The 27,967-nt window shown below is 38.3% G+C and overlaps 1 protein-coding gene across 1 annotated transcript in view; it reads right to left on the bottom strand.

The window, feature by feature from the left end:
- LOC104529907 (2-phosphoxylose phosphatase 1-like) overlaps positions 1–5,117 on the bottom strand; it is a gene marked incomplete at its 3' end in the record, with an annotated part of 12,032 nt that extends 6,915 nt beyond the window's left edge. The window contains exons 1-2 of the mRNA XM_010174348.2: positions 4,959–5,117; positions 3,899–4,025 (exon numbers count right to left, since the gene is read on the bottom strand). Of these exons, the coding sequence (XP_010172650.2) occupies positions 3,899–4,025; positions 4,959–5,055 (224 nt within the window). The remainder of the gene's footprint in view (positions 1–3,898; positions 4,026–4,958) is intronic.
- Between the last annotated feature and the right edge of the window lie 22,850 nt (positions 5,118–27,967).

The raw sequence follows: 27,967 nt of genomic DNA on the forward strand, positions 1-27,967 counted from the left end.
AAAGAGCTTCCTGATGTTGAAGTAATAAATGTTGTCTTCAAAACAATGGCAAAAACAGTAACAATTCTAGCTTTGTTCAGAAAGGTCAGCTTTAAAACACATCTGGACAGAATGGTACACAGCCAGCCCCTTTAATCTTTCTGCTGCCCTTTCAAAGTCAGACAGAAGATTCTATTTTACATGAACTTTGTTCTCAGTGAGACGGTCTTTTTTGTTCTCCACCCATTTTAAGTGGCTGTGGATGGTAGCATCTACACACTGATGTTTTAATGCTTCATAGATCAGTAACAGCCAAGGGTATCTACACTGCTGGCCTCCTCTCATCCTGACACCACGACCTCTTAACTGCTTCACTTGGGCATTCTGTTGGCAGTGTCAAAAGCTGCACTACTCGCTTGCCTTTTATGGATATTTTTCCTGACTTCAGGGCCTTCATGTTGTATTCCTTGCCTGAATCTGAAGGGGAAATAGCCATAAAAGCTTCTCTGAAAAATATAAAAATAAGGCCTTATGTGGCACTGTAATATTGAGAAATACAGTTACTCATCCAACATCATCCCTTGCAGTTAACATCTTTGCAATAAAGTTCTCACATACATTCTAACATGACAGATATTGAGCAAGATCAGAAGATCAGAGCCTTTAAGGACTCCAAAAGCAATCCAGATCGTATTTCTTTACTTATTATTTCATGCTGAAAATAATCTCACCCCTTAAAGGCAGGTCATTAAAAATGTTATCATAACTATTAGCAAATGATTCATTTTTCATCTTGTTAGAGAAACTAATTGCCCACTCAACTCTATTGCAGAGATATCTAGAGTCTGATCTCCTGTCTGTAATCTCAGGGCTGCATACCTAATTTCAGAAAGCCAGTCAGCTGGCAGCGGGCACAGAACACTCTTGGGGTTGGGCAAAGAATTCTTGCAAAGAATTCAAACTTCTCTTGGAAGAAGTCAGATAAGACCACTGAATGCCACTACTTGACAAAACAATTATTTTGGCAGAAGTTGAATTATGAATAAAGAAAAGCAAGCAACTTGATAGCAGAGGAAAGTTTACTTTGCTGGATTTCTTCAAATGTAAAAGGTCCCAGACCACTTTCACTTACACATTTGTTCAGTGTAGCCAGAAAATCAGGTATTTTGCTTGGTGTTCATAGACATACATTCCAAAAGAGCAGTTGCCTTTCAAAAACAGGAGGATATGGTTTTGCTTATTTTCTGATCTTGATACTTGTGCCAAGCAGCTAAGAAAGAAGTAAGTACATATATGCAACTCTAAAAGCAGTGAAATTAGAAGCTATTTGAATCTTCTAAATTCCAATGCCATGTTAGCAGAGTCCTCATGTCTACTTTGATTCCCATTTTACTCTTAAAAATGTATACATTTTTGCATGTACACTTCTACATATTGTAGACAAAAATGTACATATGCGGAATATTGTATTTTTCCTCTGTTTAGAGGAAGAAAATTGTAAATTCTCCTCTGTTTAGATCTCCACACAAAATGCAGGCAGATAGATAGGGTAGCCTGAATATAACTTCCTAAGTCTGTTTCCTATGAACAGGCAGGCACACAGACTGGCTAAAACCAATGATGGTTTCAAACTTTTGCGGGGTTACCTCAACCACCATGACAGTAGCTTGATTCAGCAATAACGGTTGCTTTTCAATATTTCATGCTGGAATAGCATTACAACACTGACTACAACTGAAGAAAGCACTGCAGGCCTTGCAAATTTCAGGACATTTGCTAATAACGAAGGCAATTTATTTCACACTATCAGATATCTGAAAAGAAAAGCAACTTATTTCAGCTTTCTTTAGAGAAAGATCCAATTTGCTGGTCATTTTATCCCAGCCTCTGTGTCTATTACCATACATATCTACTTAGCAAGCCTCTTTAATCAAGCTTCCCATCACCTTTACAAGTATGAGATGAAGCTATACTTAATAATTAATTTCAGGTATTCTCTCATATTCACTTCAGTGTATTTTAGCAAGAATCCTACTGTGCAATATTACTACTGCATTTGGTCTTTAATATACTTGAGCCAGAAACTGATGTAGGACAAGATATGAAAATTGGATCATTTTTTTTTTTTAAATGGAACTGCCGTAGACTAGTTAATCATCTTCCCCTTCAGAGAGAATCTTTTGTTAAAAGCCCACTGATGAAAAGCTGAAAGGACGGAGTATTTCAGATATAAAAGATAAAATCATAAATGCTACAGATTACAAGAAACTACTAAAATTAAGGAGCACAGCCTATGAATCTATCCAAACAAAAAACACGTATGTGATATATCTAAGTCAGAAACGGACATTCAGCATGTCATCAACACTTTCAGCACAACAGAGTAAAGCCATTTCTGAATAATTCTACACCAGAAAAGCAAAAGCATAATCTCTTTGAAGACAGAGGAGATCCCATGTTATTCTGGAAGAAGGTATTTATGGTATATCTACACTGCCTTGTACACCAGTAGATCAGGAGACCTACTATTCCTCTTCTCCTGAGTAACATGTGCAGGTACACAAAGCAGTTGCAGCCCCCAGTACTGAAATCTCCCCACCTGAAACTGCTGAGTGGGCAGCAGCATAAAGCTGTAGATATGCATCGAGATTTGCTAACAGATCTGATACTTTTCTTGATATTTTTCTTTTAACTGTAAATATTCAATAGGTTCACTAGAAAGATCTCTGTTGGAAAAAAAAAAAAAATTGTCCTGGTTTCAATAGAATACAGTTAATTTTCTTCTCAGCAGCTAGAATAGCACTGTGTTTTGGTTTCAGTATGGGATTTGTGATGAGAATGATGTTAATAACATACTGGTGTTTTTATTGGTTGCTGGAAGTTGAAGGACTTCTTGTTTTGCTAGTCTGAAGGTGCAAAGGACTTGGAGGGGGGGAAGAAGTGTTGTAAATAGCAAAACCCAAATTGGCATTTGGATATGCCAATGAGATTCCATATCATATAATATCATGTTCAGTATATTAATGAGGATTGACCGAAAAGCTGGGGGATTTTCTTGGGGATCACTCAGGATTACTCTTCCAGGATCGTGGTTTTGGGACTCTCTTGGCTCTGGGATCACTACCTGGGGACAGGCATCAGTCAGCAGGTGGTGAGCAAGTGCACTGTGCATCGCTCATTTGCATATTCTATTATTACCATTATTATTATTATTATTAATATTTTATTTCAATTAGTAAATTTTTTCTGATCCTATCCTATGAGTCTCCTTACCCTTACCCCTCCAATTCTCTCTTCTATTCCCTGGTGAGGAGGAGCAAGGAAAAGGGTAGCTTTCAAGTAGCAACCAGTGCATATTCTGTTTAATTTGTATTTTAATAGTTAAATGTAAACCCCTCCCCCCACCATTTTTTTTTTCTTCAAAGTACTTTAATACAAATCATTAATTTAAGGCAACTCTGTTAACCTGGTTTTCTGAGAAATAAAACAAAAAAAAATATATAAAACACAAATAATTTTCCTATGGCAGTGACCAACCAAGATCTTTTTGTTTTAAATCAAAAGGAAGCATGCTTAGCTGAAATGGAAGAGACATTCTCAAGCACTGCACTTACATCTTCAAAATGTGCAGAAGCTTATCTAAGAGGAACAGTAACTTAAATATTTAATTAAATAGTTTTTGCTTTTTACAGAAATACCAAGAATTTCTTCTGGTCTGAACTGGCAGCAAGTAATAGTTCCTGTTTCAAAGGAAATCTTGTATGCCATTAACACAGGGGGTTTTTTTTAAATCCACCACAATATACAAACTTCAGAAGTCACGATGGACTTCAAGCTGCAGAAATTGTTTCCTAAAAAGGAACAAAATAATTACCAAGCAAAACACGCACATAGTAATGATAAAAGTCAAGAATTTTACCTGCTAGGCAGCAACATACAGTCAATGTCAGGTCTCTTTGTCTTGGGAATGGCATATAGCGGATACCTATCTCCGTGTCGAATCAACACTTGAACTGACACTAGCTTAAAATAATGAGGTGCATGACCTAAAGCAAAAGGGAAAGGAAAAATAAAAATTAAAATCAAAAAAGTAAGTAGAAAGTTAAGTGAATGTTACCTAAATCTTCCGCCTTGGCAGTTTTTCTTCAAGAAAAAAATACAGGTATAACTGGCTTGATAGGTTTGGTGTTACAATGAAAGAAAATTCCCATAATAAATGATAACTTACTGTCCCAAGAAAGATTTCACTTCAAATTGCAAGATAACTTATATAAGCCTCAGGTGCTTAGCACATTCTTCATCATACATCTGAAGTCCAAAAAACAATCAAGATGTTATTCAAGCACTGACCTCTGACATGATAACGCCACCCCACTCTTATGATGTCTCTCTTCCAGACCCCTATTATAATAATGGATTTTGCAGTATGCCTAATTTGGAGCTTTTTGATATACTAGTTTGTGATTTATTTTATATGCATTAGTGGGATATGCTAATGAGGGAGTCCAGACTAACTTGCTGCTGCAGCCACTATAGGATGAAGAAGGCAAATGTGTCTTCTAGCTGACTATGTCTAATGGCTTGGAGTTTCAAAATTAACTCATTCTTTTGGGGTTTTTTCAGAATTTAAAGTCAACTGTTTTTCAGATGTTAATAATATAATTCACAATGCAGCTCACTTGTAATAAGCATTATAATTCAAATATTAAATATCTATATCACTCCTACCCCCTTTCCATTTTAGGTCTTCAGTTGACCATTGACAGCAGAACTGTTTCCAAAAATCATGACAACAGGGAAGATATAAAGGGGAGGAAAGAACAGCATATTTTGAATGATTTAACATTATTCAGCAACCAGCTGGTGTTTGCTGTACCTTCTTCAAGCACCAAAGAACTGACAATACATAAAGTTATAGTTTCCAAGGACAGCACATAGAAGCAAGCAACTAAACTGGCATTTCCATTCACAAAGCTTACCTTCCATGCTGCGTTCAGCAATGGTGGGAATATTGCAGTAAACATGAGCTTCATAAACGGGATCTATTGCAGGAGGCTCAGTCAGTAAATCAGGCATTATTCTCTTTCGGCTTTTAGGATTCAAACCATTTTCCCTGATGGTGTTTACTGGGATTAAATGCACTGAAAGATACAAAACATACAGCATACACCTTGAGGAGGGTTTAAGGACATATAGGACTGTGACTACTTTTTTTTTTTTTTTTAAGTAATTATGCACAAAGACTATGGTTTCAATGAAAGGATGCCACTCTACAGTTTAGATCTCTGTTGTGAATTTTTCATGATTTACATAGTCAAGGCAGCAAGCCCAGAGAGCTCTTTAGCAAAGCCAATGCTTGGCTAAGACTGCAGAAATACATCTGAATGTAGAACTTTGCCTTTTGCACTCTTCTTGAAGCTGTTTTTTCTGCCACTCTCTCATGAAGCTCTAAGAGCATGAATAGGAAGAAAAGAGTCATAACAGGCCCAGATGCCACTCATTGCTTTAACTTAAAAACTGACATTGAAGGACGTCAGCAAAAGACACAGCACAGTTATAATGTTGGTGCAACAAACCATTGGGAAAACAAAGCAGTCAAAACTGAAGGGGCTGGATTGTCCATCATTTTCCTTACTAATACCCGCCCTTCTTACACGGCTACCTTGCCAGCCTTATATAGTCTGACTTATCTAAAGAAAATGCACATTAAAGATATTTGTTGAAATGTAACAGACTATTACAAAAAATGTTAAATACAAAGAAATGCAGTTAACACTTATACACAGCAGGAAAATTAACAGAAATACTGCCACTAAATCTTCGACATGTAGGAGCATGTTGAAGCATATCTGAATTTAAGGTCAGAGTTGTATTGACAATGTCTCTCTACCCTGTCTTCATCTGAAAGCACTAGTTAATTTATGAGCCTTACAAGACTACACTTGTAATAATGAATGCCCACTTTTTTTTTTCCTTTCTCTTAGTATTTTCTGGTATTTGAACAGAGGTAGATTTAGAGGTGAAAGTGAGGAGGAAAAGCCTTCATATTTTTACCCCACTAGTCTTGTGTGGTGAGAGTATAAAAAGGAAAAAGAAAGAAAGAAAAGATGAGAGAACAAATTTCAAAGCAGAACTTTAATAATTCTTCTGGGTCAGTTCCTCCATTGCATCTTAACTCCCAGACCTAATTTTAGAGGCAAATTTGTTCCACAATAGAGAGTTGTGCCGACAACGAAAACCAATTAAGACAGCAAACTGAAGTGAAACACACAAAGATTTTAAGAGCACGTAGCCATTAATATAACACAGACTCTTCATTCTTACACTACAATACATCACACTTCAAGTATTTTTATGTGGTTTCTCTTTGCCTGCCAAAACCAGAATTCAGGCATTTTCCATACCCTTGCTAGTGCTGTTGACATGGCTACTACCCACAAAGTGCAGTGACTTCAAACTTTTCCTTAAGCTTTTTCAGATTTTGCATAAGACTGCCCACAGGACTGTGCTTGGCGAGAATATTAAACTGTAATTTTGACTTTGGCCACTTAAACTGCAGAGCTCAGCTGCCATTCCAACCTTTACTTATCAGGTCCATTTTTTAGCTCCTTCCATGATACAACTCACATTATTGTGAGAATTGCAAACCACTAACCAAGAAACTCTAGCAGTAACACAGAGCTTTGGCAGTATGTATCAGAGGTTGATAACTCCAGCCTGAATGGGCTTGCAGTAAACTTGTATTTAGGGTATAAATCTCAAACCTAAGAATGTGTTACAACAGTTACTGGGCTCTGCAAATAGACAGCATTACAAGACAGTAGTTGCCTAAAGATTATAAATGGGAAATTACAGCAGTTATGTTATACTGGTCAAGTTTCCTAGCCAGAAAAGGTTTGGAGCAACAAATTTCAGCTTTCTGTTAATGATTTTTTCTAGAGCAACATACACCATTGCTACTGCTCACTTAATGTCACAAAAAACTACAGAGTTGCCTTAAGTACTCCTGGAGGTAACATAATTCAGCTTTGACCCATGAGTGTTTCAGAAGATGGGGAAACCAGATCCCAATAGCAACAGCTATGAATCTGGTGCTAAAATTTGGTTGGGAGATTTAAAAGCAAAATAAGGAACCTAATTTTTTATCTAAGGCAGTTTTAACTACAAAAAAACTGAAAAGATCATATTTTTGCACTGAGACTATTAAGTACAGCAGTCAACAGATGCATACATGATCTTATTAAGATTTAGTGCCTACAATTCATGGGGCAAAATATTTTGTTTGCAGATAGCAAGTCTTACTTCTAATCAAACTAATTGAATAAATACTGTAACACTGCCAGACAAATTGAAGATTAAAGGAAAAGCACTAAATCTTAAAGAGAAGAATCTACTCTCTTTAAAATATTAAAAATAAAACTGAATATTAAAAATAGCACCTACAGGATTATCAGACTACATGTCTGAAGTTGAAAAAGCCACTGACAGAACACCCTTAAAAGAGACTCACAAGTCAATACAGTAGTCATTAGAGCAACATAAGACTATTTTGTGGACTGGAATGTTTATTAAAAACTATCCTATTCTAAATGCTGCTGCTAACTACATTTATTAATTATTTAGTAATAGCTGGTAAATATCGTTCTTACTGTATAGTGAACAAGCTTGGCTTGTACCAGGGAAGAAGGGATACAGCGTTTTGCCGCTTAAACTACTACCACCCTGTCCACATCCAAGTATCTCAGACAGGGACTGGGCTAAAGGAGCCTCTAACTTTGAACCCAGCTGGGGCATAACCACATTGTCTGGATTTCTGAACGTATTTCAGCAACCTGATCTAGTGAAAAATGTTCTTGCCCATGGTAGGGGAGCTGAACTAGATTATCTTTAAAATGTCCCTTCCAACACAAACCATTCTATGAGTCAACTTGAATGATTCAAATTGTAGGTTTGACAAAGAAAATTGTCAAGAAGGTCAAACAACTCCAGTTACCTAAGTAAGTACTGTAATAACTAGTATTTACTTTTAGCACAGTTGAAATAACATATATTGGGGGAAAAAAGTAATAACAAAATCAACCAAACTACCTACGCAAATACCTGGGTCTTCTATTACCTATGTCAAATAGAAAAAGAAAAAAAATGATCTGGCCACCCGTCCAGGCAATCCATTGGAAATTTACAACAAATGTATACACATAAAAATAGCAAGTGTTTCGGAAGAGGGGGAAAATAAAGACGAAGGAGAGATGAATTCCAGTTGGAAAGCTGCTTTCTGTTTGCTCAGCCTCATCAGCACAGTGACCATGAAGAGCCCACCTAGCAAGGCTGGTCCTCCCCTCCTCTTGTTCAAGCTCCTCACAAGCTGTAACTACTCTGCAGTTTCCGTGCTTTGGGATGAGAACTCCACGCAATGCAGCCCCTCTTCCTACTTCTGCCCGGTCCAAACAACGACAGAGGTATTTTCCATCCTGACAGCTAAAGTCTCAGTTGCCTTTCAACAGTTTTCTTGTCTTCAGTCATTCCCTGGACATAAATTAGTGCCTTACATATTTACGGTTTCCTCCTTCTTCTTCTCTTTTCATTTCAAATACTTGGGCTTCATGTTCCCTTGCTGTCTTCATTTATCCTGCTTCCTAGCAGCCAAATCCTTCTTTGCACCCCCCATCCTCTCCAGCTCCCTACTGCGTGGAAGGCTCAATTTGTTCCTCCATTTTGGTACCACACAGAGCAGTTATTTAAAGCTCTTTGAAGAGAAGGCTGTTTCCCTGTTTCCCAGTTATTTCCTTACTGAAAGTCCTTCTCTGCGGTGTCAATCCCACCTTTGTCTCCCAAGTTGGGTTTCTGGTCCATATGTAACCAGCAAAACTACAAGTAACATTGGACAGACACAGCTCAGAGGAGGAAAAAAAAAAAGGAAGGGAAAGAAAAAAAGTCCCTCCTATAGAGTTGAAATTCACCTTTTTACCAAATTCTATTCTGTGCTTTCAGCTGTAAATCATTGTAAGATCAAAATTCTATTATGTAGTTTTCACAAGACTTTTTATAGTTCAGCACTGTTTTATATGACTTGTTCTATTAGTTCACAGTAACATGCACTTGCCCAAAACAGAAGTCTGCCAGTCTCTATATAGTCATACTTAAATCTTCGATTAAGGGAGTTTTTGAATGGGTTCTTTACACTGCTGTGCCTTTCAAAGCTTATGTTTTACTATCACAGAAATAAAACAATGTAAAACAGAAATGAAACAGATTATTTTGATGTGCATTTCCCACAACCAGGGCAGTTAATAAAACATATCTGAAACATATTTGGTGATCTAACTGGAAACTCTGCCAACAGTGAAACTAGAAAGAATACTTACATATTATTATAGAGGTAGTTTGACAACAAAAAGGGAACGAAAATACATTTTATTTCCCGATATTCATAAACTTACTTTTAAAACTAAAGAAACTACATAGAAACTACTCTGCCATATTAATTTTGTAAAAGTTCTGCCTAGGAAAAAAAAGTTGAAGACTTACAGAAACAATAAAATTAAAAAGACCTCAATGCAACACTGCTCAGTGTCCCACTAAGTTAAAATTGTTTAAAATACAAAGTAAAACTAAACATTTGGGCTGGTAAAGTAAGACCTAATAGAACAGTCAAACAGCAAATGCTGTCCTGTGAGAGACAGAGGGGCACTGGTCACATGGTAGAATGGCTAAATACTTCCATAGAACCACTACAAGAATTTTTGCAGCTCCAAAATGAGATATGATTTTGTTTAAGTGAACAAAATCAAGAGGAAATAAAATCCAAACTGTGATGGTGTTTAATTAAACAAAAAACCTCCAGTATTTTTTCTTTTAAATCAAGCCACTTACCCTACAGAACCTGAAGACCAAATTTTAAAATGAAGTTAACAGTTTGACTAAGAAATGTCTATGAACAAAACCAACAGCATCTGAAATATCATGATGCATGGTTTTATTCTCAGTGTACATTAAATATGACCTATTTAAATAGCAAGTAGCTAATTCGTCTGACTTCCATAACCTGCGAGCTCCTGAATGCCACAAAATATATCAAAAAAGACAAATCTTAGACAAGTAGTTTCTAACTGAGACAGAGAATCATTCAGAAGTACTTTCAGTATAACGATTGGAACAATTACTACATAGCAACTAATTCCCTCTGGAAGAATGTAAAGTTTATCAAATCAGCTATTGTACTCAGAGGCCCAAGCAGGGAGCCAGTCTGATATGAATTAGGGCTACAAAACTGACATGCATTTGACAGAATTCAGTACAGCAGAAAAACGAACACAAAGCACAGTGCACAAACACTAAATTAAATGCTAAATCACTTCATTACCAGTTTGTCTCTCTCCTGCAGTCCTAGTTTCAGCTTGCAAAACAAAAGTATCACTGCTCATGAAAAAGAAAAAGATTTATCTGTGAAAAAAAAAAAAAATCACTAACATTTACCTAAAACCAGGAAGATAGGCAACAAAACCATTTTCCATTTCTGCTTTCCCTTGTAGCTCCAAATAGTCCGAGAAGCAGCAGCACAAGTAGCCATGTTAGTCTCAATTTTCTGACTAAACAGAGACCTGAAGTTTTCATCTTTTATAAAACAGAAGGTTCTTTCAGCCCCATGCAAACATACTGTTTAAACCAGTCACATGGAAATTAAGCCACACAGCAGAAATTAAAAAAAAAAACCCAAACCCAAGCCACTGTAGGTAACCTTATGCTAATGGGTAAAGAAAAGCAAGCGCGCATGTCAAAGAGCATAAAAAGTTATTTATCCCTCTTCTACCTTTTTTTCCTCCCCCCCCTCCCCTTTCTGCTCCTAGCAGGGCACTAACAAGGCTGCCTAGCACAGGGAAGACTCCGGCTTCTGAAATTCTGATGATGAATGTAGACTGCTCTAGTTGCTCTCTCTTTGAAAAAAGTGGAAGCTAAAAAAAGAAGTGTAGGGAAAAAAAAAGAACAACCAGAAAGAGGCAGAAAAACTTCAGAACAAGTGAGATGGGGGAAAAAGGTGAAGGTACATGCAGCTGAAACATCTGAAAAAAGTAGAGAAGGTGGATGTGGGCTGAAGAGCATGTAGTGCCACACCAAAGGTAGATACTGCCAGTTTGGAAGCCAGGCAGCCTGGGCACAGCACTGCTGGACCTCCAACACCCTGCCACCCCGGGCTTGATTCCTTCTACCCTGCACCCACACCTGAGGAGCACTTCCCTCGGGTCACTTTCAGGCCTCTGCTTGGGAACACAAATGCGTATTTGGACATCACTGAAGTTCAAATACGCCTGTGTGACACATGATCCACCTTTCTCATTTTATTCTTTTGTACAGCTAAATAAAGGCTTTGCAAGTCTCAAAGGTAAGATTTGTATTAACAGTGAGGGCTTTCATCCATAATGCACAATACCACCACCACTAACATGCTGTATTTGGATGTTGAGTAATCACACAAACAAAAAAGGCTTATTAGCCTCACACTGATCAAACTATCAAGTACTACTAAGGAAAAACAATCACAAAAATCTTTAAAAAGGCTTTCTAAGCCTGTGAACATAAGCTTCTAAGCTTCAGATTTTATATTTATAAAATATAAATGGAGCTACTGAACTTCTACATAAGTCTGTCTTAAATTTTCAGTCTTTTATTTTTTTAAGAACAGCAATTTAATTTAATTTTTAAAAAAGCCCAACCCTCCAGTAATTTTTATTTTACTTGCCCTACAGAACCTGGTGACAAATGTTATATTTATATAAAATCTGTCCACACTGAACTTATGAAGAAGTGACAGTCCTCAGTATCTCTGTAGTCTCTATCCCCTAAATGTATACATCAGAACCTACTTCTTTCACCATATCCCTGGTTCCTCTAGCTTTTGCCCTTACATTTTCTCCACTTCTGCTGTGTCTTCTGCCTGTTGAGGAGCAACTGGAGTAGAAGGACCCTGAAGCACAGATGTGTTCTCCATAGACAGCTCCCTATGCAACTGCTGCCCTTTCTACTGTAGAGCAGACTCCAAGGTTTTCATCCCAGAGTGCTGTTAACTTCTCCGAGCACCACTCCAAAGGGGGAAAAAAAAAACCAAAATTGATGGGAGTTGTGGGGGAGGTGGGTTAACAGAAAGAAGAACAGTGTGGGGCTGAAGGGCACGCGCCTAAATTTAACCTAGAATAGCAACAACAAAAAGCTCTGCTTTGATAAATCCCTGACAAGCTCAAGAAGGTTCCTTGGAGTGCAATTTCTCCACAATACTTCAACCCAGCATAGTATGCATTTACAGGTCACAGAGGTACAGCTTTCAGATTGCAACCATAGCTGCGCAGCAGACAGAACCAATTCCCTTCTTATACACTTAAAAATGCTCTCAAACCAAAGGTGTGAAAATAGATGACCCAAAGTACAGATTCAACAACCTCATTACAGAAGCAGGCAGGAATTCCCAACATCATGGTATCCACTGAGCAGTCCAATGGCAGCAAACAGTAAACAGAGACTATAGATCCCTTCCTCTGAGTTTCCAAGAATTTGAAATATTCAGCACTAATGATGAGTTATGGACCCAGACGTGCCTGGACACAGATCTATTTGACATATGTTCAGTTTCTGGATTGCTGCTGCTGTTCTTCTGTCTATAAGAGATCATAGTAATTTAGAGAATTTTCAAGAAGTCTGTTGACTTACAGCACAATCCTATTACCAGCACCCCATGTTTCAAATTCTAACACAGACTTTTAAAAATATTCATGAAAAATATTTATAAGCATAGTAACCAAGTAGCAGATATCATTGATTAAATGTTCTTTTCAAGCCAGTGCTTCTAATCAAAAGCTCTGAAAAATGCTTGCTATGGCAGCCTTGAATACATTCACGTCATACTGCAGAACCACAGATTTCTGCAATGGCCTTCAGTACAGCACAGTCTGACACCGGAAGTTAAAGCCCACTAGAATAGTGCTATTGATTCTATCAGGTGAACATAGACTTCTCCCTTCCTACAGCAAAAATATCGATTACTTTTGAAGACAATGAGGAATGCTGTAGCAGATATGTGGAACCAAACATCATATTTTGAATTCTTACATATAAACATTAACCATCAAAATAAATTCATTAAATTCACAAAGTTGGGGGTTTTTTCCCATTTTGATGCACTGATCCTTGTAGGGTAAATTTCTGCAGTGAGTCAAGGCCTGTTTGCCTGCCTATTTTCTAGATCACAAGTTGGGAACTTCTTTAAAGCTTTTACTCATCTTGGGGCAATTGCCAAAAGTAGCCTTCTGCTCAGTGAGCTGTAGCTCACAGGGATGTTTATTCCTTAGCAGACGCAGGGGGAAAGGCCAGATTGCCTTGTACATGTTCAAAAATAAATAGAACAAATGTTCGAAAATAAATAGAACAACTACGCATGACCACCATGCACGGTAGCTCTACCAGTTTTAAACAAGTCATATCAGGATTTCTGTGAACAAGTTTCTTATCTCCAGCTGCATTAGCTGCATGCTTTGCTGATTTTTTTACAGGGTCCCAATCTGACTTACACAGGGGAAATAAATATGTTAAGAAAATCTTTTTTTTTTTTTTTGCACCAAAGCACAACATGGCAGGCCTTGTAGCATTATGTTTTTGAGATCAAATGCAATCAGACACGTTAAATTATACAATGGGTGCTTGTATTTATTGAGTCCAGAACAGGGTTTTATAGTTTTAGGGGTTCCCCCCTGCCAATTGTTTTTCAGTTGACAATTCAGAAGGGCATATGGCATTGCTTAAATAGCTTCCAGGATTTTCAGCTTGCCAGCTATAACACAGCAATGCTGACTGCAACTCCGACTTTTTAAGTCCTAGAGATGACAGTCATTTTCCACTTCTCCACGTAAAGTGAAAAATTACTCTCTATATTTTATTCTGTATTCTTACCACATTGAAACCCTATATTATTTAAGATGGAAAACATCAACCTTTCCATCAATTAAATGCATTCCTTTCTTTAAAATAAATATATATGCATAATAAAGCTTTTCCTTACTGAATTCCCACTAACTACCTCACTGCTTGGCTTCAGATTTGAAGGGGACAGGGAGGTCCCTTACTAGACATCTAGACAAGCAGACAGATTTCCTACACTACAAACACGTTACTCAAGTCAGATAGTGCTTGTGTTCCCGGTTACTTACTGACAAGATGCAAAAAACCTCCTGCCAATGCTTATAATGAAGCAGTTGCGTTGGTCCCTTGCCTGCCACAGGCTCGTTCGGATTCACGAGAAGTGTTGCATAAACTGCACCATGATGCTATAAATGAAGTCATTCCTGTCGATGTATCTGCATCGCTGACACATCTCATCAGGCTGTGAGATGACTTCAACTATATCAAATCAGTGTCCTGAAGGCTACTAAACAAGGCTTAATATATAAAGACTAAATAGTTTTTTATGGCCTGAAAGCATGATTTTCGTAAATACAGTAGATCCAGCCATTTGTATTTATCTAACAAGATTCATGAGCACTACAGTAAAATTTTAAAGCTCTGCCCTGCTTCTGTCCACAGAACTCAGCAACTGGTAAATTAAGTAATCCAGCCGTATTGTCCTGGAACAGATTTTCAAAACAGCTTTTATCAGCTGTATTCAGAAACTGTCAGCAACTCTTCCCATCTCCAAAGAATTGTCTCAAAATAAAGGTCAACATGAAAAGGTAGCTACAGGACACAATATACTGAATGCAACCACCATAATTTGCCTGTGGGTGGTGACCTTTGTTTGTTCTTTTTGTCCTGTATGTTTTTTGATCTCACAAATACTGAGTGGGAAGCTGTGCAGCAGTGATTAATTACATCATGACTGAAAAGAAGACGCTTGGCAGATTTCACATGTGAACAGAACACAAACTACACTAAGTGTTCAACATAGCAGAACAAAACATGGCAAAAAGTATTTTCTCAGGAACATGAACTGCAAATCCTCTGGCTTCTGTGATCTGTTCATCTACAGCAGCTGAGAATGATACAAAAATATGCCCCTACAGTAGAGTCCAAGATAGTTCAACAGTTGCTCCTGTTCTGTTACCCAGCAATTTGTCACTAACACTTTACATCTTTGACAGGGACTCTGTGCTGCTGGAACATCCATGCGCCTCTGCACTTAGTCTTTAAGGAATTCACTAACCCTTGCTACTAAGCCCCCGCTCCTCAAATGGATATGAAGAGGAAGTGTGGACAATTGTTTTCTATCACCCTAGATAAAACGGGGTTTTTTCCTCCCTTTAAAAGACCAAACGAAAGGAGCGTATAGTCATCTAGAGCTTCGAATACATATCGTTGCCTCTTTTCCTTAGGGTTCTCCTTAGACAGCATCCCAAAATACTCAGAATGGCTTCTGAAACGCAAGTCAACTTTTATTAGGGCATATACTAGAATATCCAGCTATTGAAACTGAAATTGCAAAATGCATAGGTAAAAACAAAGAAATAAAAGGATTTAAAAGCACACCTATGCTCTGCCCACTACATCTTTACAAGCAGTGCTCCCCTGGTTTCAGAACACCAAGTCAGCAGCTTTTTGGGCAGCAACAAATTCTATACATCTGCTCTCTGGTAAAAGCATCTTTCTGTTACCTCTCAACAGAGCTGCTTTCTGCACTTCTCAGCAGTATCTCTGTGTCTGCACACCTGGGACAGATACAGCAATCTCTCTTTCTCTCAAAGAGCTTCCATCCAAAAGGCAGGAAAACCCACCATGTCTAGAGTTCAGCCATAGCCTCTGCAAAGGCACAGGACACACTTTGTTTAATATGTTAATGTCATCAGTCAAACACAATCCACAGACATCTGGCACTTCCCTACATCCATGTCCTTCCAAGATAAAAAGCCTTAGACATTCAAATCAATATTTTAAGTACTGCATTAAATTAGCACCTTTCTGTTTCACATCTAATCCCAACTGTTTTCCGTCCCTGAACTGACCTGCACAGGCAAGTGATCTCAACGCCATATGCCACTGCTTACCCAAGCCAAGCCAGCTCACTTGTTTGTCCTTGCCAACACCAGGACACAGAAAGCTGCCATGCATTTGCTAGCAGCAAACCCCAAAACAACATATTTAATACAGTACAGTCTGGCAGATTTTTGTGCTGGGGAAGCCTGTAATGACAGACATAGTCATTAATCTCAGAAATTCAGAACAGTGTTCTCTGGATCAGAGAATTATTGATGTCTTTAGGACACTTGCCATAAACCAGCTTAGACGAGGATGGTGAATCTTATTTCTTGTCTTCATCCAGTATTAATGTGCACAGTCAGTAAGCCCAAAATTACACTATGTATGTATCATCTCACAAAAATCATAAAGGGAGTTAACTTCCACTTTCCAAGACTTCAGATTTCACTGCAGGAAGTCTACAGAAGCCTCAGTCTTAAATACAAACTACTCAGACCCTACTTCATTAACAAATAAACCACAATGCCATTTAGTATGTGCAAGCACTGCTTTTCTCTGTTAGTGAGGTTTTAAAATTTAAAAGGGAAGTAACTTCAGGAACAGAGATTACTCTTGTTTTTAAAAAAGCAATAAAAAACTGTCTGTAGGCATTGAAATCTTCAAAACCAGTACAGCTTAAGAAACCTTAGTAATCACAGAAGACACATAAGCCCAAGAACACACCATAAATTGTTCAAAAATCTTCACAGTCAAATGACAAGACACTTTGGATTGAGTAAATCACTACATCATTTCAGCAATGAAAGCCCAGCAGAAGCACAGATAAAAGAACAAAACTGCCTGGCAGATAAATTGCAAGAGGAAAATGAAGAGGACTAAGAAACACAACAACTATCTAAAGGATATTAAATATATCTGAAACAGATACATACAGGAGAACTAGTACACCCATAAAACCGACGGTTTTCAACTCAATTTACAGCAGCACAATGGGCAGGCACAAAGCACAGCTCAGAAAAACAAACCTATCATCAAATCTAAAGTTTAAATAGTCATCCATGCTTTCCTGAAGAATGCACGTGGCCTGCGAACAGGGTGGGTGGGGAAAATCAACCGCATTATGTTACAACAGTTTTCCCAGTACTCTCCAACTGAGACCCTGCCTCTGCACTCTGAACAGGGAGGGGAGGGAAATTTTGGTCAGAACATTCCTCTGATGAAGATGCAGAACACAAATCTCAAACCAAGGACAGCAAACAATTAATGCATGAGGAATCCATTTGCAATTAATAGATAGCATTGTCTCTGATAAAAGTAAAGTAAGATGGATAAAGCTAATACAATGTGAATTGATTGTGAATTCTCAGAAAACTGGTCTAACATCAGAAAAGTCAGCATAAGATTAACAAAGGGCTTGTAATAAAACAAAGGAGAATGACAAGGGTGTCTTTACCTTGTTAGCTTAGATACCTAGGTTTTGTTTTGATGCCATCATCTCTGTAATGAAACATGAAAAAAACAAAAGTACAAAGGAAGGCAGCCTATAGCAAAGGGATGGGCACACGGAAAAGAAAAAGCCTTGAGGGAGGAGAATCACTTCCCACTGCCCAGCCAGCCAGCACAGGAAAGCTCAGCAGGGAGGGCAGGAGAGGCAGAATCAGAGAGGGAACTGCTGCCTTTGCCAGGTTGCCCAAAGGTGAGCAAAGACCAAAGCTGCCCAAAGCACATCTCCCAGACAGGCCCGGCAGCCAGCAGCTGTGGGGACTGGATTAACACAGCTCCCACTACAACAGCAAAATCTGTTATCCAGAAAATCCCAAGCAAGAGCTAGAATGCAAACCCCGCACAGAGGGGTTGTGTTCTTTTAAGAACTGAGAGTTTATACTGTGCAGACTTCACCTGCTTGAGCTAAGTCTGAATCACCAAACCAAATGTAACATTTATAAAGAATGTAACAGTTGCATTTTACAAACAAAACTGTCTCTCTCTCTCTCTCTCCTATTTCTACAAACAAAACAAGGTTAATTTCAGAATTTAAAAACAAAGGTACAAGTGTTAAAACAGTTCAAGTCAGTATACAACTAACCTGTGGAAAAATCCTAGGAGCAATTTTTTTGGCTTTAAAAGACAGACATGTCAATCCACAACACATCTGTGGTTACCTGTAAGGCAGCTCGACTCTGCATTAGAGAGCTATGAAAAAGGAACAGCAGAGAACTGGATTAATGAGCTTTTGATGAGTTGGTCAGGGTAACACTCCTGAGATTTTAAACAATAAAAAAAGAAGTTGCTAATAAATAAATAAATATTTCGCCTCATCTACTGCTACACAATAAGCTAATCATTTAGGTTGGAAAGGACCTTCACAGGTCATCTGCTCCAACCCAGCACTCAAAGTAGGTCTAACACAAATCAGGTTGCTTAAGGCATTGCCCAGTCAACTAGAAAGTTTAAAGTTACACACATTGTCTAAAATCACCTATAACTTTGAATTATAGTAGACAGACTAAAGCTTGGTTATGACTAAGCAACTCTTAAAAGAAAAAAAAAAAATCCCAATTTCTGCACTGTCTCATGTCTTAACTGAACTTGGCCATCAACAAGTTGATCATATTGAAGTACAAACTGCTCTCTTCTGAGGAGATATTCAATTGACATAAAAAGGCAAGTATCTACTAGGTCATAGAAGGAAAAAAGGAAAGAAGAAAAATTGGCCTAAGGACAAGAGGCATACTCCATATTAAAAAAAAAAAAAAAATCTGAGCATTTCTTAAAGCTCTACAGAAAATCTGAGCTATTTATTCTATATACTACACTTCAAATTGTCTGCAACTGCAATGCCAGACAGTCCTAAGCAACGGTTCCAAAAAAAACACTACTGAATTCATAATAGATTAATACAACGTAAACAAGCTCACAGGACTAAGATGACTGCAATAGCTGAAGAGATAAGAAAAAATCTACAAAAAATTGTGAGTCACCAGAAGAAAACACTGTGCAATAATTATTATTATTATTATTAGCTCCCCCAAAAGTCAACTACTCTTCCACAGACTTTCACACAAGGAAACCAGCGACACGCATGGTTTTAAGAGTTTAATTGCTATAGAGCTTCTAGCAGTTATATTGGTACATTACTGGCTTGCAAAAAAACCAAGTAGTACAAGTCACTAAGGAATACACCCACTCCTCAGGGGGTCTCCACAAGAACAAGATACAAAAGGAAGGTCATGGTCTGAGAAGTGCTTTAAGAGAAGCAAAGGCCTGACTCACATCTTCACAGAACAAACCTATCAGTCTCTCTCACACAGTCATGATAAACAAAACTGTATATCCTCCCTCATTTCATATTTTACCCTCATTTACTTTTACCACCCCATTCTGGTGATAAACCCAAGTATCCTGAGACAGCAGGACTGCATGGTATGTAGAAAGACAAAGCGATTACCCACACCCTTGAAATAAATTTAGGTCAAATTTGTTTAAATAACATGCAACTACATATAAAATCTTCTGGTGGAACCTATTTGTGGTATTATTTGTAATTAGTGCAAGAGCCCAGTTTGCCAGGAAGTAGGAACAAGAAGGATTTAACTACAGCACAGGTATTTCAATAAAGATGGCTTAACTATTAGCAATAAAACAGAGTTCACTCCCAGATTAAATATACAGAGGGGGAATTAAGATCAGTGCATTAGTCTATGTAAAGACTGACAGAAATATTAATTACTGTAAGCATAACATTTTTTCTCCTACTGAGAACATTTATTTTCCTTTGTTATTCACTCTCCATTCAAAACTCAAACAATCAAGGACAGGTACATACCTATGAGACTGTCCCTACAAAAAGTCACTGACCCTTTCACATGTTTAAATGATTGCAATATGTATCACTATAATTATTAAAAGACTGAAGCACAAATTTCAACATCCTCAAACTTTCTTGCAGGTATTAGAATCAATATTTCAGTCAGATTTTGAGAGAAATTATGTTTAAATGCTTATTATTTTCCAGTCTTGTTTCCTTCCCTCTAGGATTTAACCCAACACTGTAGTAAGGATCCGCAGAAGCCTAATGACTTGCTGCTAGTTTTTGCAAAGTATTAGGCTTTATTTACAGTAGCTTTCAAGCATATGTTTTAACAGCTCATATTAATCTCTGCTTAGATACAGTTCAACTAACCATCATGGATGAAGCCAAAATATATATTTAAAGAAGATTTATTAAATTCTGTAGCCTGTGAAGCAACTTTTACTGGTCAAGTTATGTCTGAAGCAGCTTAACCTGACCTATACTTTAAGTAGATACTTTAAAACGATTGCTCTATTTTTGTGGGAGAAAGTAAGACTGTCCCATAGTATCATTCTCAGGTATTCATCATGTCTCCTCCCCCTTTAAGAGTTAATTTCTGGATTGGTACATTATACCACCACTTCTGAGAATCACAGAGAGGTTATTTAAATCCCCAGTTACAACATAAAAAGCATCTTTAACAAAAACCTGTATATTTACAGTTCGTTTTCTCCATTCACTACTGAAGTGTACACAGCTTTGGATATATCATTTGTGAGTTGTTTTTCCCTTTAATTTTAAATTCAGATTAAATTAATACTTTCAAAAACCCCTTCTCATTCTCTAAAGACTTCTCATTAGTGGAAAATCTGCCATGCTTATGAGCTGGAAGGCAAAATTCAGGAAGGGAGGTATCTGATCTCCTTTTAATTTTGTATGCTGGCAACACATGATATAACAAGTTCTCTGCATCAAGAAATCTGAAGTTGAGCTTTTTAAATATAGTTAGTTGTATAAATCAGCAAAATGCAGTACTCTCCCTCTTTTTTCTTCCGCTGAAGAAAATATATTCTTAAAATACAAAACATAGTATTTACTGTTTGTTGGTAAGGAACAGTAAGAGATGGTAAGGAATTCACCTTAGAGAGATGGTAAGGATATGTATTCTGTCCAGAAACAGTCAGAAGCCTATATTATCTTTTTAATGAATACCTTGGGGTTTTTTACCCCTTCTCTTTCAGAAACTGAGCTCTGGAAAAAGCCAACTCACTCATTTTTTCCACAGACTTTGGTGGCAGCTCTGCAGTACCACAGCTACAGCTTCACAAAATGAGGACACACATCCTGCTTTGCAAATGGAAAGGCTGAACAGGGGTGCTACAGCCCCTCGGTGCCACCTCTGTTCCCACCAGCAAGTCCCTGCTGGGTGTTTGGCCCTGGCACACACTCCCCCAGAGCCTCTTCCCCAACCACCCAAGCACCCGCTGTCCCGCCACTTCTGTTACCGTAGGAGCTGAAGCGAGCAGCAACAAGGACACAGAGAAAAGTGCCAAACGCTTCAGTGTTGCTCTCATACAGCTGTTCTGGGCCGCCAAGCAGGGATGCAAACGGCAGCGATCACACTAGGGAGGCTGGGGTTACTAAAGCAAAGAGGCTTCCGAGAGGGGCTGTGCAGAAGGCAGCAATCACCTCTTACAGGCAACAAGGCAACATCCTGGCAGGATTGCATATGGTGCCCACACCGTTCTCATAACATAAGAGCTGCCTGCTGCACTCAAGCCAAATAAAATAAAACTCTACTTGTCCTTGTGGAGAATACTGATTTCTCTTTCCTGTGACTCATCTGTAAAACCCAAATCTCCAGCGCAAAACAAGATGACAGAAAGTAGAAGGAAATAATTACTAGAAAGGCAAAATGTCATCTCCAGACAAGCTGAAACACCAACACCCAAGCCTGAACCATCGAGGCAGAGAAAGTATTTAAAAGGAAAAAAACACCTCACACTTTACATGGGAACCAGCACCCTGCCAAGGTAGCTACCGACATCCTAAAAAGCTGTGGCAGATACCAAAATTCTTTTTAGCGAAAGACAGGCCTGAGGCACTGACGAAAGTATCAAAGTATTTAGGGAAACAAACTTCAAATCAGAAGAGAAGCTCCATATGCTCAGATCTGCCTGAGAGCCAGGGACTTCATGATTCTGCAAGTGCCTGAAATAGGCAGACTCAAAAGGAAAGTCTGTAATTTATGCCTGCCAGACAGTTATACTGCGAGTAAAGAAAGATGCTTTCCCACTACGGTTTTAGTCCTCCTCTGCTGACTGTTACTTTCCTTAGGCTTTAGGTAAGTCGAAACAATTTTTTTTTTTTTTTTAAGTAAAACAAAAGTATCTACTTTGTTGAAGAAAAAAAATTATTTACATGCATTCAGTTAAAAAATAAAAATCCACAGTCATTGCCAAGTAAACTTTACATTGATTACATATGGCTTCATAACAGCTAGCTTTTAAATTTCGTTTCAGATGGTTTATTCAAGGTAATTCAAAGATAAATAGTTGAAACACCCTGAGGAGACCCACCTTCAGGCTTCTGCAGTCAGTCACAGATGTTCTAATATACTGGAAGGTCTGTGCTTGCCCAGTAATTGGGTTCTCATGTACTACACCAATCTTAAGGGGAAAAAAAGAAAGCAGCTCTTCATGCACACTTACAACCTCCTGTTCCTGAGCTGACCTAAGGGCTAGCCCATGTAATTAACATTGACAGGGTCCTAAATGGTGCCTTCTCCCCAGAGCATGAGGCAGCAGGACCACAGCTGGCTTGTGACACATCCCTTACAACACACTTGAATCTAGCTGTGCTGCCATCCTCTGTCTCTGTACAACAGGAACTCCCCCAACCACTGCATTTACAATCCCTTTGCACTGCCCTAAGCATGTTACACAGCACAGAGTGGGAAGGAAGACCTCAACCACTGCAACCTTTTCCTCCAGCAAAAAAGAATAACGTATCCCAACTTGCATTCACTCTGTCTGTGCAGAAGTAAACTGCATGGTTTTAGTCAACAGCATTACAGAAAATATTTACAGAGACAAAAAACACAGCTCACAATCTAGCACAGGTCATTTTTCCATTCTGCAGTTTTTCTGACACAGCGAAATACTAAAGTCTTTTAAGAAAAAATCAACATAATTCCATTTTAGAACAGTCTAACAGGAAAGTCTATCAAAACCAATTCTTTTGTTTCTAATATTGAAGTTTTAAATTGTTTTAGAACCATAACCATTTACATAAACAGATAAAGAGGGGAAAAATAAAAACATGTGTAGAGTGATAAATACTGTAAGGAAAATACTTCTCCACTTTTTTCCACAGATAAGGCCTCAAACATAAAACAAGAGGGAAACAATGACTATTGCCACTAAAACTTTAAGCTGCCAGTCATATTTGGTTTGGAAGTCAACCAGTCACCCTGTCCAATGGGTTTCCCAAACAAAAACTCTCATCACTATAATTATCCATTGGAGACATCATGGTATGCTTTCAGTTAGTAGTGGGACATTTTTGGAGTTTTAACTTTTAACACTGTAATTTTTCTATACTATTTAAAACTCAAAACACATACAAAATCCAGAGGTACTTGCCATTCAAGAGAGTTTCCTTCTATTGCTGATCTGGTCCAGGTTTCACACTGTACAATTTATTAATAGCCAAACTGAATTGGAGAACACATTTGGCTGCCAGTCTTTTGCTTCAAAGTCCAGTCCACACAATTATATAAAAGATGCCTAGAAGTGCTAAGACTTGTATGCTTTAATCAATTATAAACTCTTCTATGTGCCTCCTAGAAATGGTAAACAAACCTTTGCAAAACTATTAACAGGTTTTGGAATATTCTAGTAAATTTTCACAGGTGTTCTCAAATCCCATTCACCTATAATCCACCAGATATGTTCAGAAACAAAACCCGAGGCATTGTTTAAGTAAATAAATCCCCATAGCTTGAAAACATGTGACTTACTGAAGAAAGTTCCCTCACCCTACTGCTACAAGTGAAACATCCAGGAGCCAGCTAGTACCTCAGGCAGACAAGCCTGGCACCTGATGCAGTAGGAAGCAGAATACAAAAAGACCATACTCGGGTCCCATGACTTTTACTCCTCTACAAACAGAACTGGTTGAGCCCAGCATTGTCATAAACCTACGGGACAGAGGACTCTGGCAGCAGGAAGGAAGGGATCTGGATCTTAGGGAGTTCACAGCAACTACATCACCTTAAAGAATTACTATTACAGATTAAAAAAAAAAAAAAAAAAAGTCCTTTCTCCAACTGTTTGGCAAAGTGCAGTCTGCTTTTATGTCTCCCTCTTCTCGGGATAAGGAAGTGAAGAAGACTCAACTAACATTTGATCAGTCCAGCACACAACATTTGACAAACATGAACCAACGGTTCCACAGAGCTGCCTTCTGTGCCTCTGGTACCATGGCACTGCAGACACAGAGCACAGGGTAGCTTCTGCTCTGGTAAAAGTGATCCTTGCCAACCAGTCCACGTCCAGCCACTGCAACTGTTGGTGGGACAGAATACTTGTAGCACTCAGAGCTGTTGTTTGCTACCAAGAGAGATTTCAGGGAAAACTTATTCAATTATTTACCCTATAAGTTAAACAGTGTTAGCATCCACGTAAAGCACCAGCCTTGAGGGGAAACAAACAACACAAGAAAGCAGACTAGTTTAGATAGGAACTCAGAAACCACAACAGGAGAGAAAGGGACCAAGAACATCAAAACAGGACACAAAGTTTTCTGTTGGTCTTGAGTCCACCCCCAGTCTACCAATATTGAAAACTCAGAGGTCCAAAAGTGGTTGTTTTCCCCAGCATTTCTCTCCTTGTGTCTAAATCCGAGATGTGACAACTGTTAGCTCCGAAACAATTGCCTTGGGTGTTTGCCCTACAAGGAAGGACAGACTTACATTAGGACTGCTGACACAACACCCATCACATCCACTTCATCGTGGTTGCAGAAATCACTGCCCATAAAGCAGTTCCAGGTTCTTCACAGCACAGTCTATTAAAGTAAACCAGCATCGATTTCTGCTTGACCGGGCAGCAAACTGCTGCAAGCAATTTCTGAATCCTCACAGCTCAAGCATGGGACAGACTGTAATCTCATCAGTCCTCCCAGTGCAGGCTGTTCATAATATGGAGTCAGAACCTATGGAAAACCAGCTGAACTTGGCCTTCACTACTTCCTTCACTTCAGAGTCAGCTGCAACTCACTAGTCTGGCTTCAAGTCACCACAGTTGCATGTGTTGACAAGAGGGGATAGAGTATCAAGGATTTACAGGAGTGATGCTCTCCCCTAAAGCAGAAGTTAAAAAAAAGAAGGTATGTGCCATTTGTATGATTATCCATTTAATGTTACTATTTCACTTTTCTAAACAAATTTAGCACAAATTAGAAAGGAAGAGACATTTTCAACATTTGCTGCTTAGAAAAGCAGTCCTCCTCCACAAAGCTGTGTGCTGCTTCCTAACAGAGAATCGCTATCTCACAACCACATAAAACATCCATTTCCACTCCAAATGCTTCAGGAGGTAACTCCCTTCAAAAAAGAAACCAAAATGAAACAAAACAAACAAAAATTCAGTGGCTTGGGCATTTTCCTGAGTCTAAATGTATCTACTCTCATTTTCATTCCATGATCTGACACAAATTATAGAATCATAGATTCATTTAGGTTGGAAAAAACCTTTAAGATCATCAAGTACAACCATTAACCTAACACTGTCAATTCTACCACTAAACCATGTCCTGAAGCAACACATCTACACATCTTCTAAACACCTCAAGGGATTGTGACTCCACCACTTCCCTGGGCAGCCTGTTCCAACGCTTGATAACCCTTTCAGTGAAGAAATTTTTCCTAATATCCAACCTAAACCTCCCCTGGCACAACCTGAGGCCATTTCCTCTTGTTCTATCGCTTGTTACTTGGGAAAAGAGACAAAGACCTACCTCACTACAACCTTCTTTCAGCCAGTTGTAGAGAGGAAAAAGGTCTCCTCTCAGCCTCCTTTTCTCCAAACTAAACAACCCTAGTTCCCTCTTCTGCTTCTTATAAGTGTTGTTCTCTAGACCCTTCGCCAGCTTTGTTTCTCTTCTCTGGACATGTTCCAGCAGCATAATGTCTTTTTTGTAGAGAGGTGCCCAAAACTGTACACAGCATTTGAGTATTATAAAGCAGTACGACTGAACTTTTTTCTCCAGGCAGATCAGAAGGGATCAAAATTTGGAAAATAAATTTTACAGTCTGAAGAAAAGTAGCATATTGCTTTCAGAAAAAGGCTTTACACATGAAACAAGACTACAAAACTAACACTTTGTGCAACCGTGAAAATCAAATCACGAGGTATGCATGCCTCTGAACTCTCATGTGTTAAGAGGAATTGACTCAGTGCAAAGAACCACCTTCAACATTGCAATAGGAAATAAATAGTAAACATAGATCTACTAAGTATGTAGTGTCTGTGTTCTATGGAGCTAGACACTTAAATTTTCTGTCCTTCAGTGCTCTATTGCAGTTAAATTCTCCATATCATGCAGTATCAGAGGAGCTGGCAGATGTTTTCTGAAGGGCATTCTAAAATTTCTCAGGTGGAGGTTACTGCCTTATTGAGTCACCTTGTGGGTCACCATGCGCTAGTACTTGGTCCACTTTTATCAAAACAGAAATTTTATGTATTTCTATTAATCATGGACACTGACAAAACATTCTAAGTACTGAACCTACACTTCCATTAACATCACATTTAAAGTATTCCCTTAAATATTTTTATGCCCATTTCATTAAAAGCTCAAGTTCAGAATCAAGTGTTTTCTTAATGTTAAACTAGTCAGGAACTATAATTTGGAGAAGACTAAAAATTTACAGCTATGTCGAACTTGAAAGCAGCCCATCAATCACTTCTAGACTCTAACATAATTTTGCAGGTAGTGGATTGTTTTGCAGTTGGAGGAAAAAAACTGGTTTTGGATTTAAGACTTTGATTTGGCTTTTAAATTGTCCAAACTCCGTCTGGTTTCCGTAATAGTTTTACATAATGATAGAAGAAGCGAGTTTTGCCTTTGCTTTGGAGATGGTCTTTGTTCCAAGTTTGAACTAACCTGTCTACGAGCTGAAGCTGGTAGAAGTCAAAATATCAGGCTACCTGTATGTCTTAAACTACTCAGTTCCTGCCACTCTGTATTGCAGTTCTCATTATGTAAAAATTTATATATATATCTTGGTATTGGCACTAAGCTTCATGATGGCTGCTTGCTGTAGCTTAAGTGCTTTTAAAGCACCTTTCAAACATCTTTATCTCTTGGAATTCCTCTTGTACAAATGTTATCTTCTAATTAAGTAGAAATAACTTCCTCTTTCAATGAAATGTGATTCATTCTTCTACATGCGTACCTCCTCATCTCTAAATAAAGCTCATTTTTGTTAACATATTTCAGCTGAAGTTCCTCTAGAACCTTCACCCTATACACAATTCATGACCAATCATATAACATCAAGGGCAGAGCTATAAAAAGCCTAATGGGCAAAACAAGCTGCAATCAGACCCACTGCCATGCACCCAGAGGCGGCTGAAAAAGCAACTCAGAGCCACAGGTCCCTGTATTGCATGCAGATGAGTTTCAAGACATGAAAAATAATAACATAAAAAATAATAACATAAACCCACAAAGTTTCTTTCGGCTTCTCCTCCCTGCCTGACAAAGAAAATTATCCTATACTACAGATATGCATTTGTCCTTGCCTTCTAACAGTAACTAATTACATCAGCATGTATTACTACATATTAGATTTACACAAAACATCACTTTGCCAAGCAAATATTATCATTTACGAACTAGGTGACAAGCAGTCATATGGCACAATGCTCATTTGTCAACATACGCTAACCTGCATTCAGCACCACTTTCCTGCTCAGTCATCCATAATTGACAGCCCTCTGGATTGACCCATGATTAATTGATCTGAAGCACAACATAATTTATCTTTTCTTAAACAAAGTGTCCTCTTGTGATGAGCCAATTCAACTGTTTAAAGTTTCCTAATGTGAGGGTAAAAATAACAAGAAGTTCCAACACTCAATCCTCTCACAGCAGTTTTCTCAGTCCCATCTGGTCTGATGCAATGTAAAGCAGGAATTGCAGCAGTTTCTACTCAAATGTGTTTTGTCTACTTCC

The sequence above is a fragment of the Antrostomus carolinensis genome, unplaced genomic scaffold (genome assembly GCF_000700745.2).
Source record: "Antrostomus carolinensis isolate BGI_N321 unplaced genomic scaffold, ASM70074v2 scaffold8228, whole genome shotgun sequence".
Taxonomy (NCBI): Eukaryota; Metazoa; Chordata; class Aves; order Caprimulgiformes; family Caprimulgidae; genus Antrostomus; species Antrostomus carolinensis.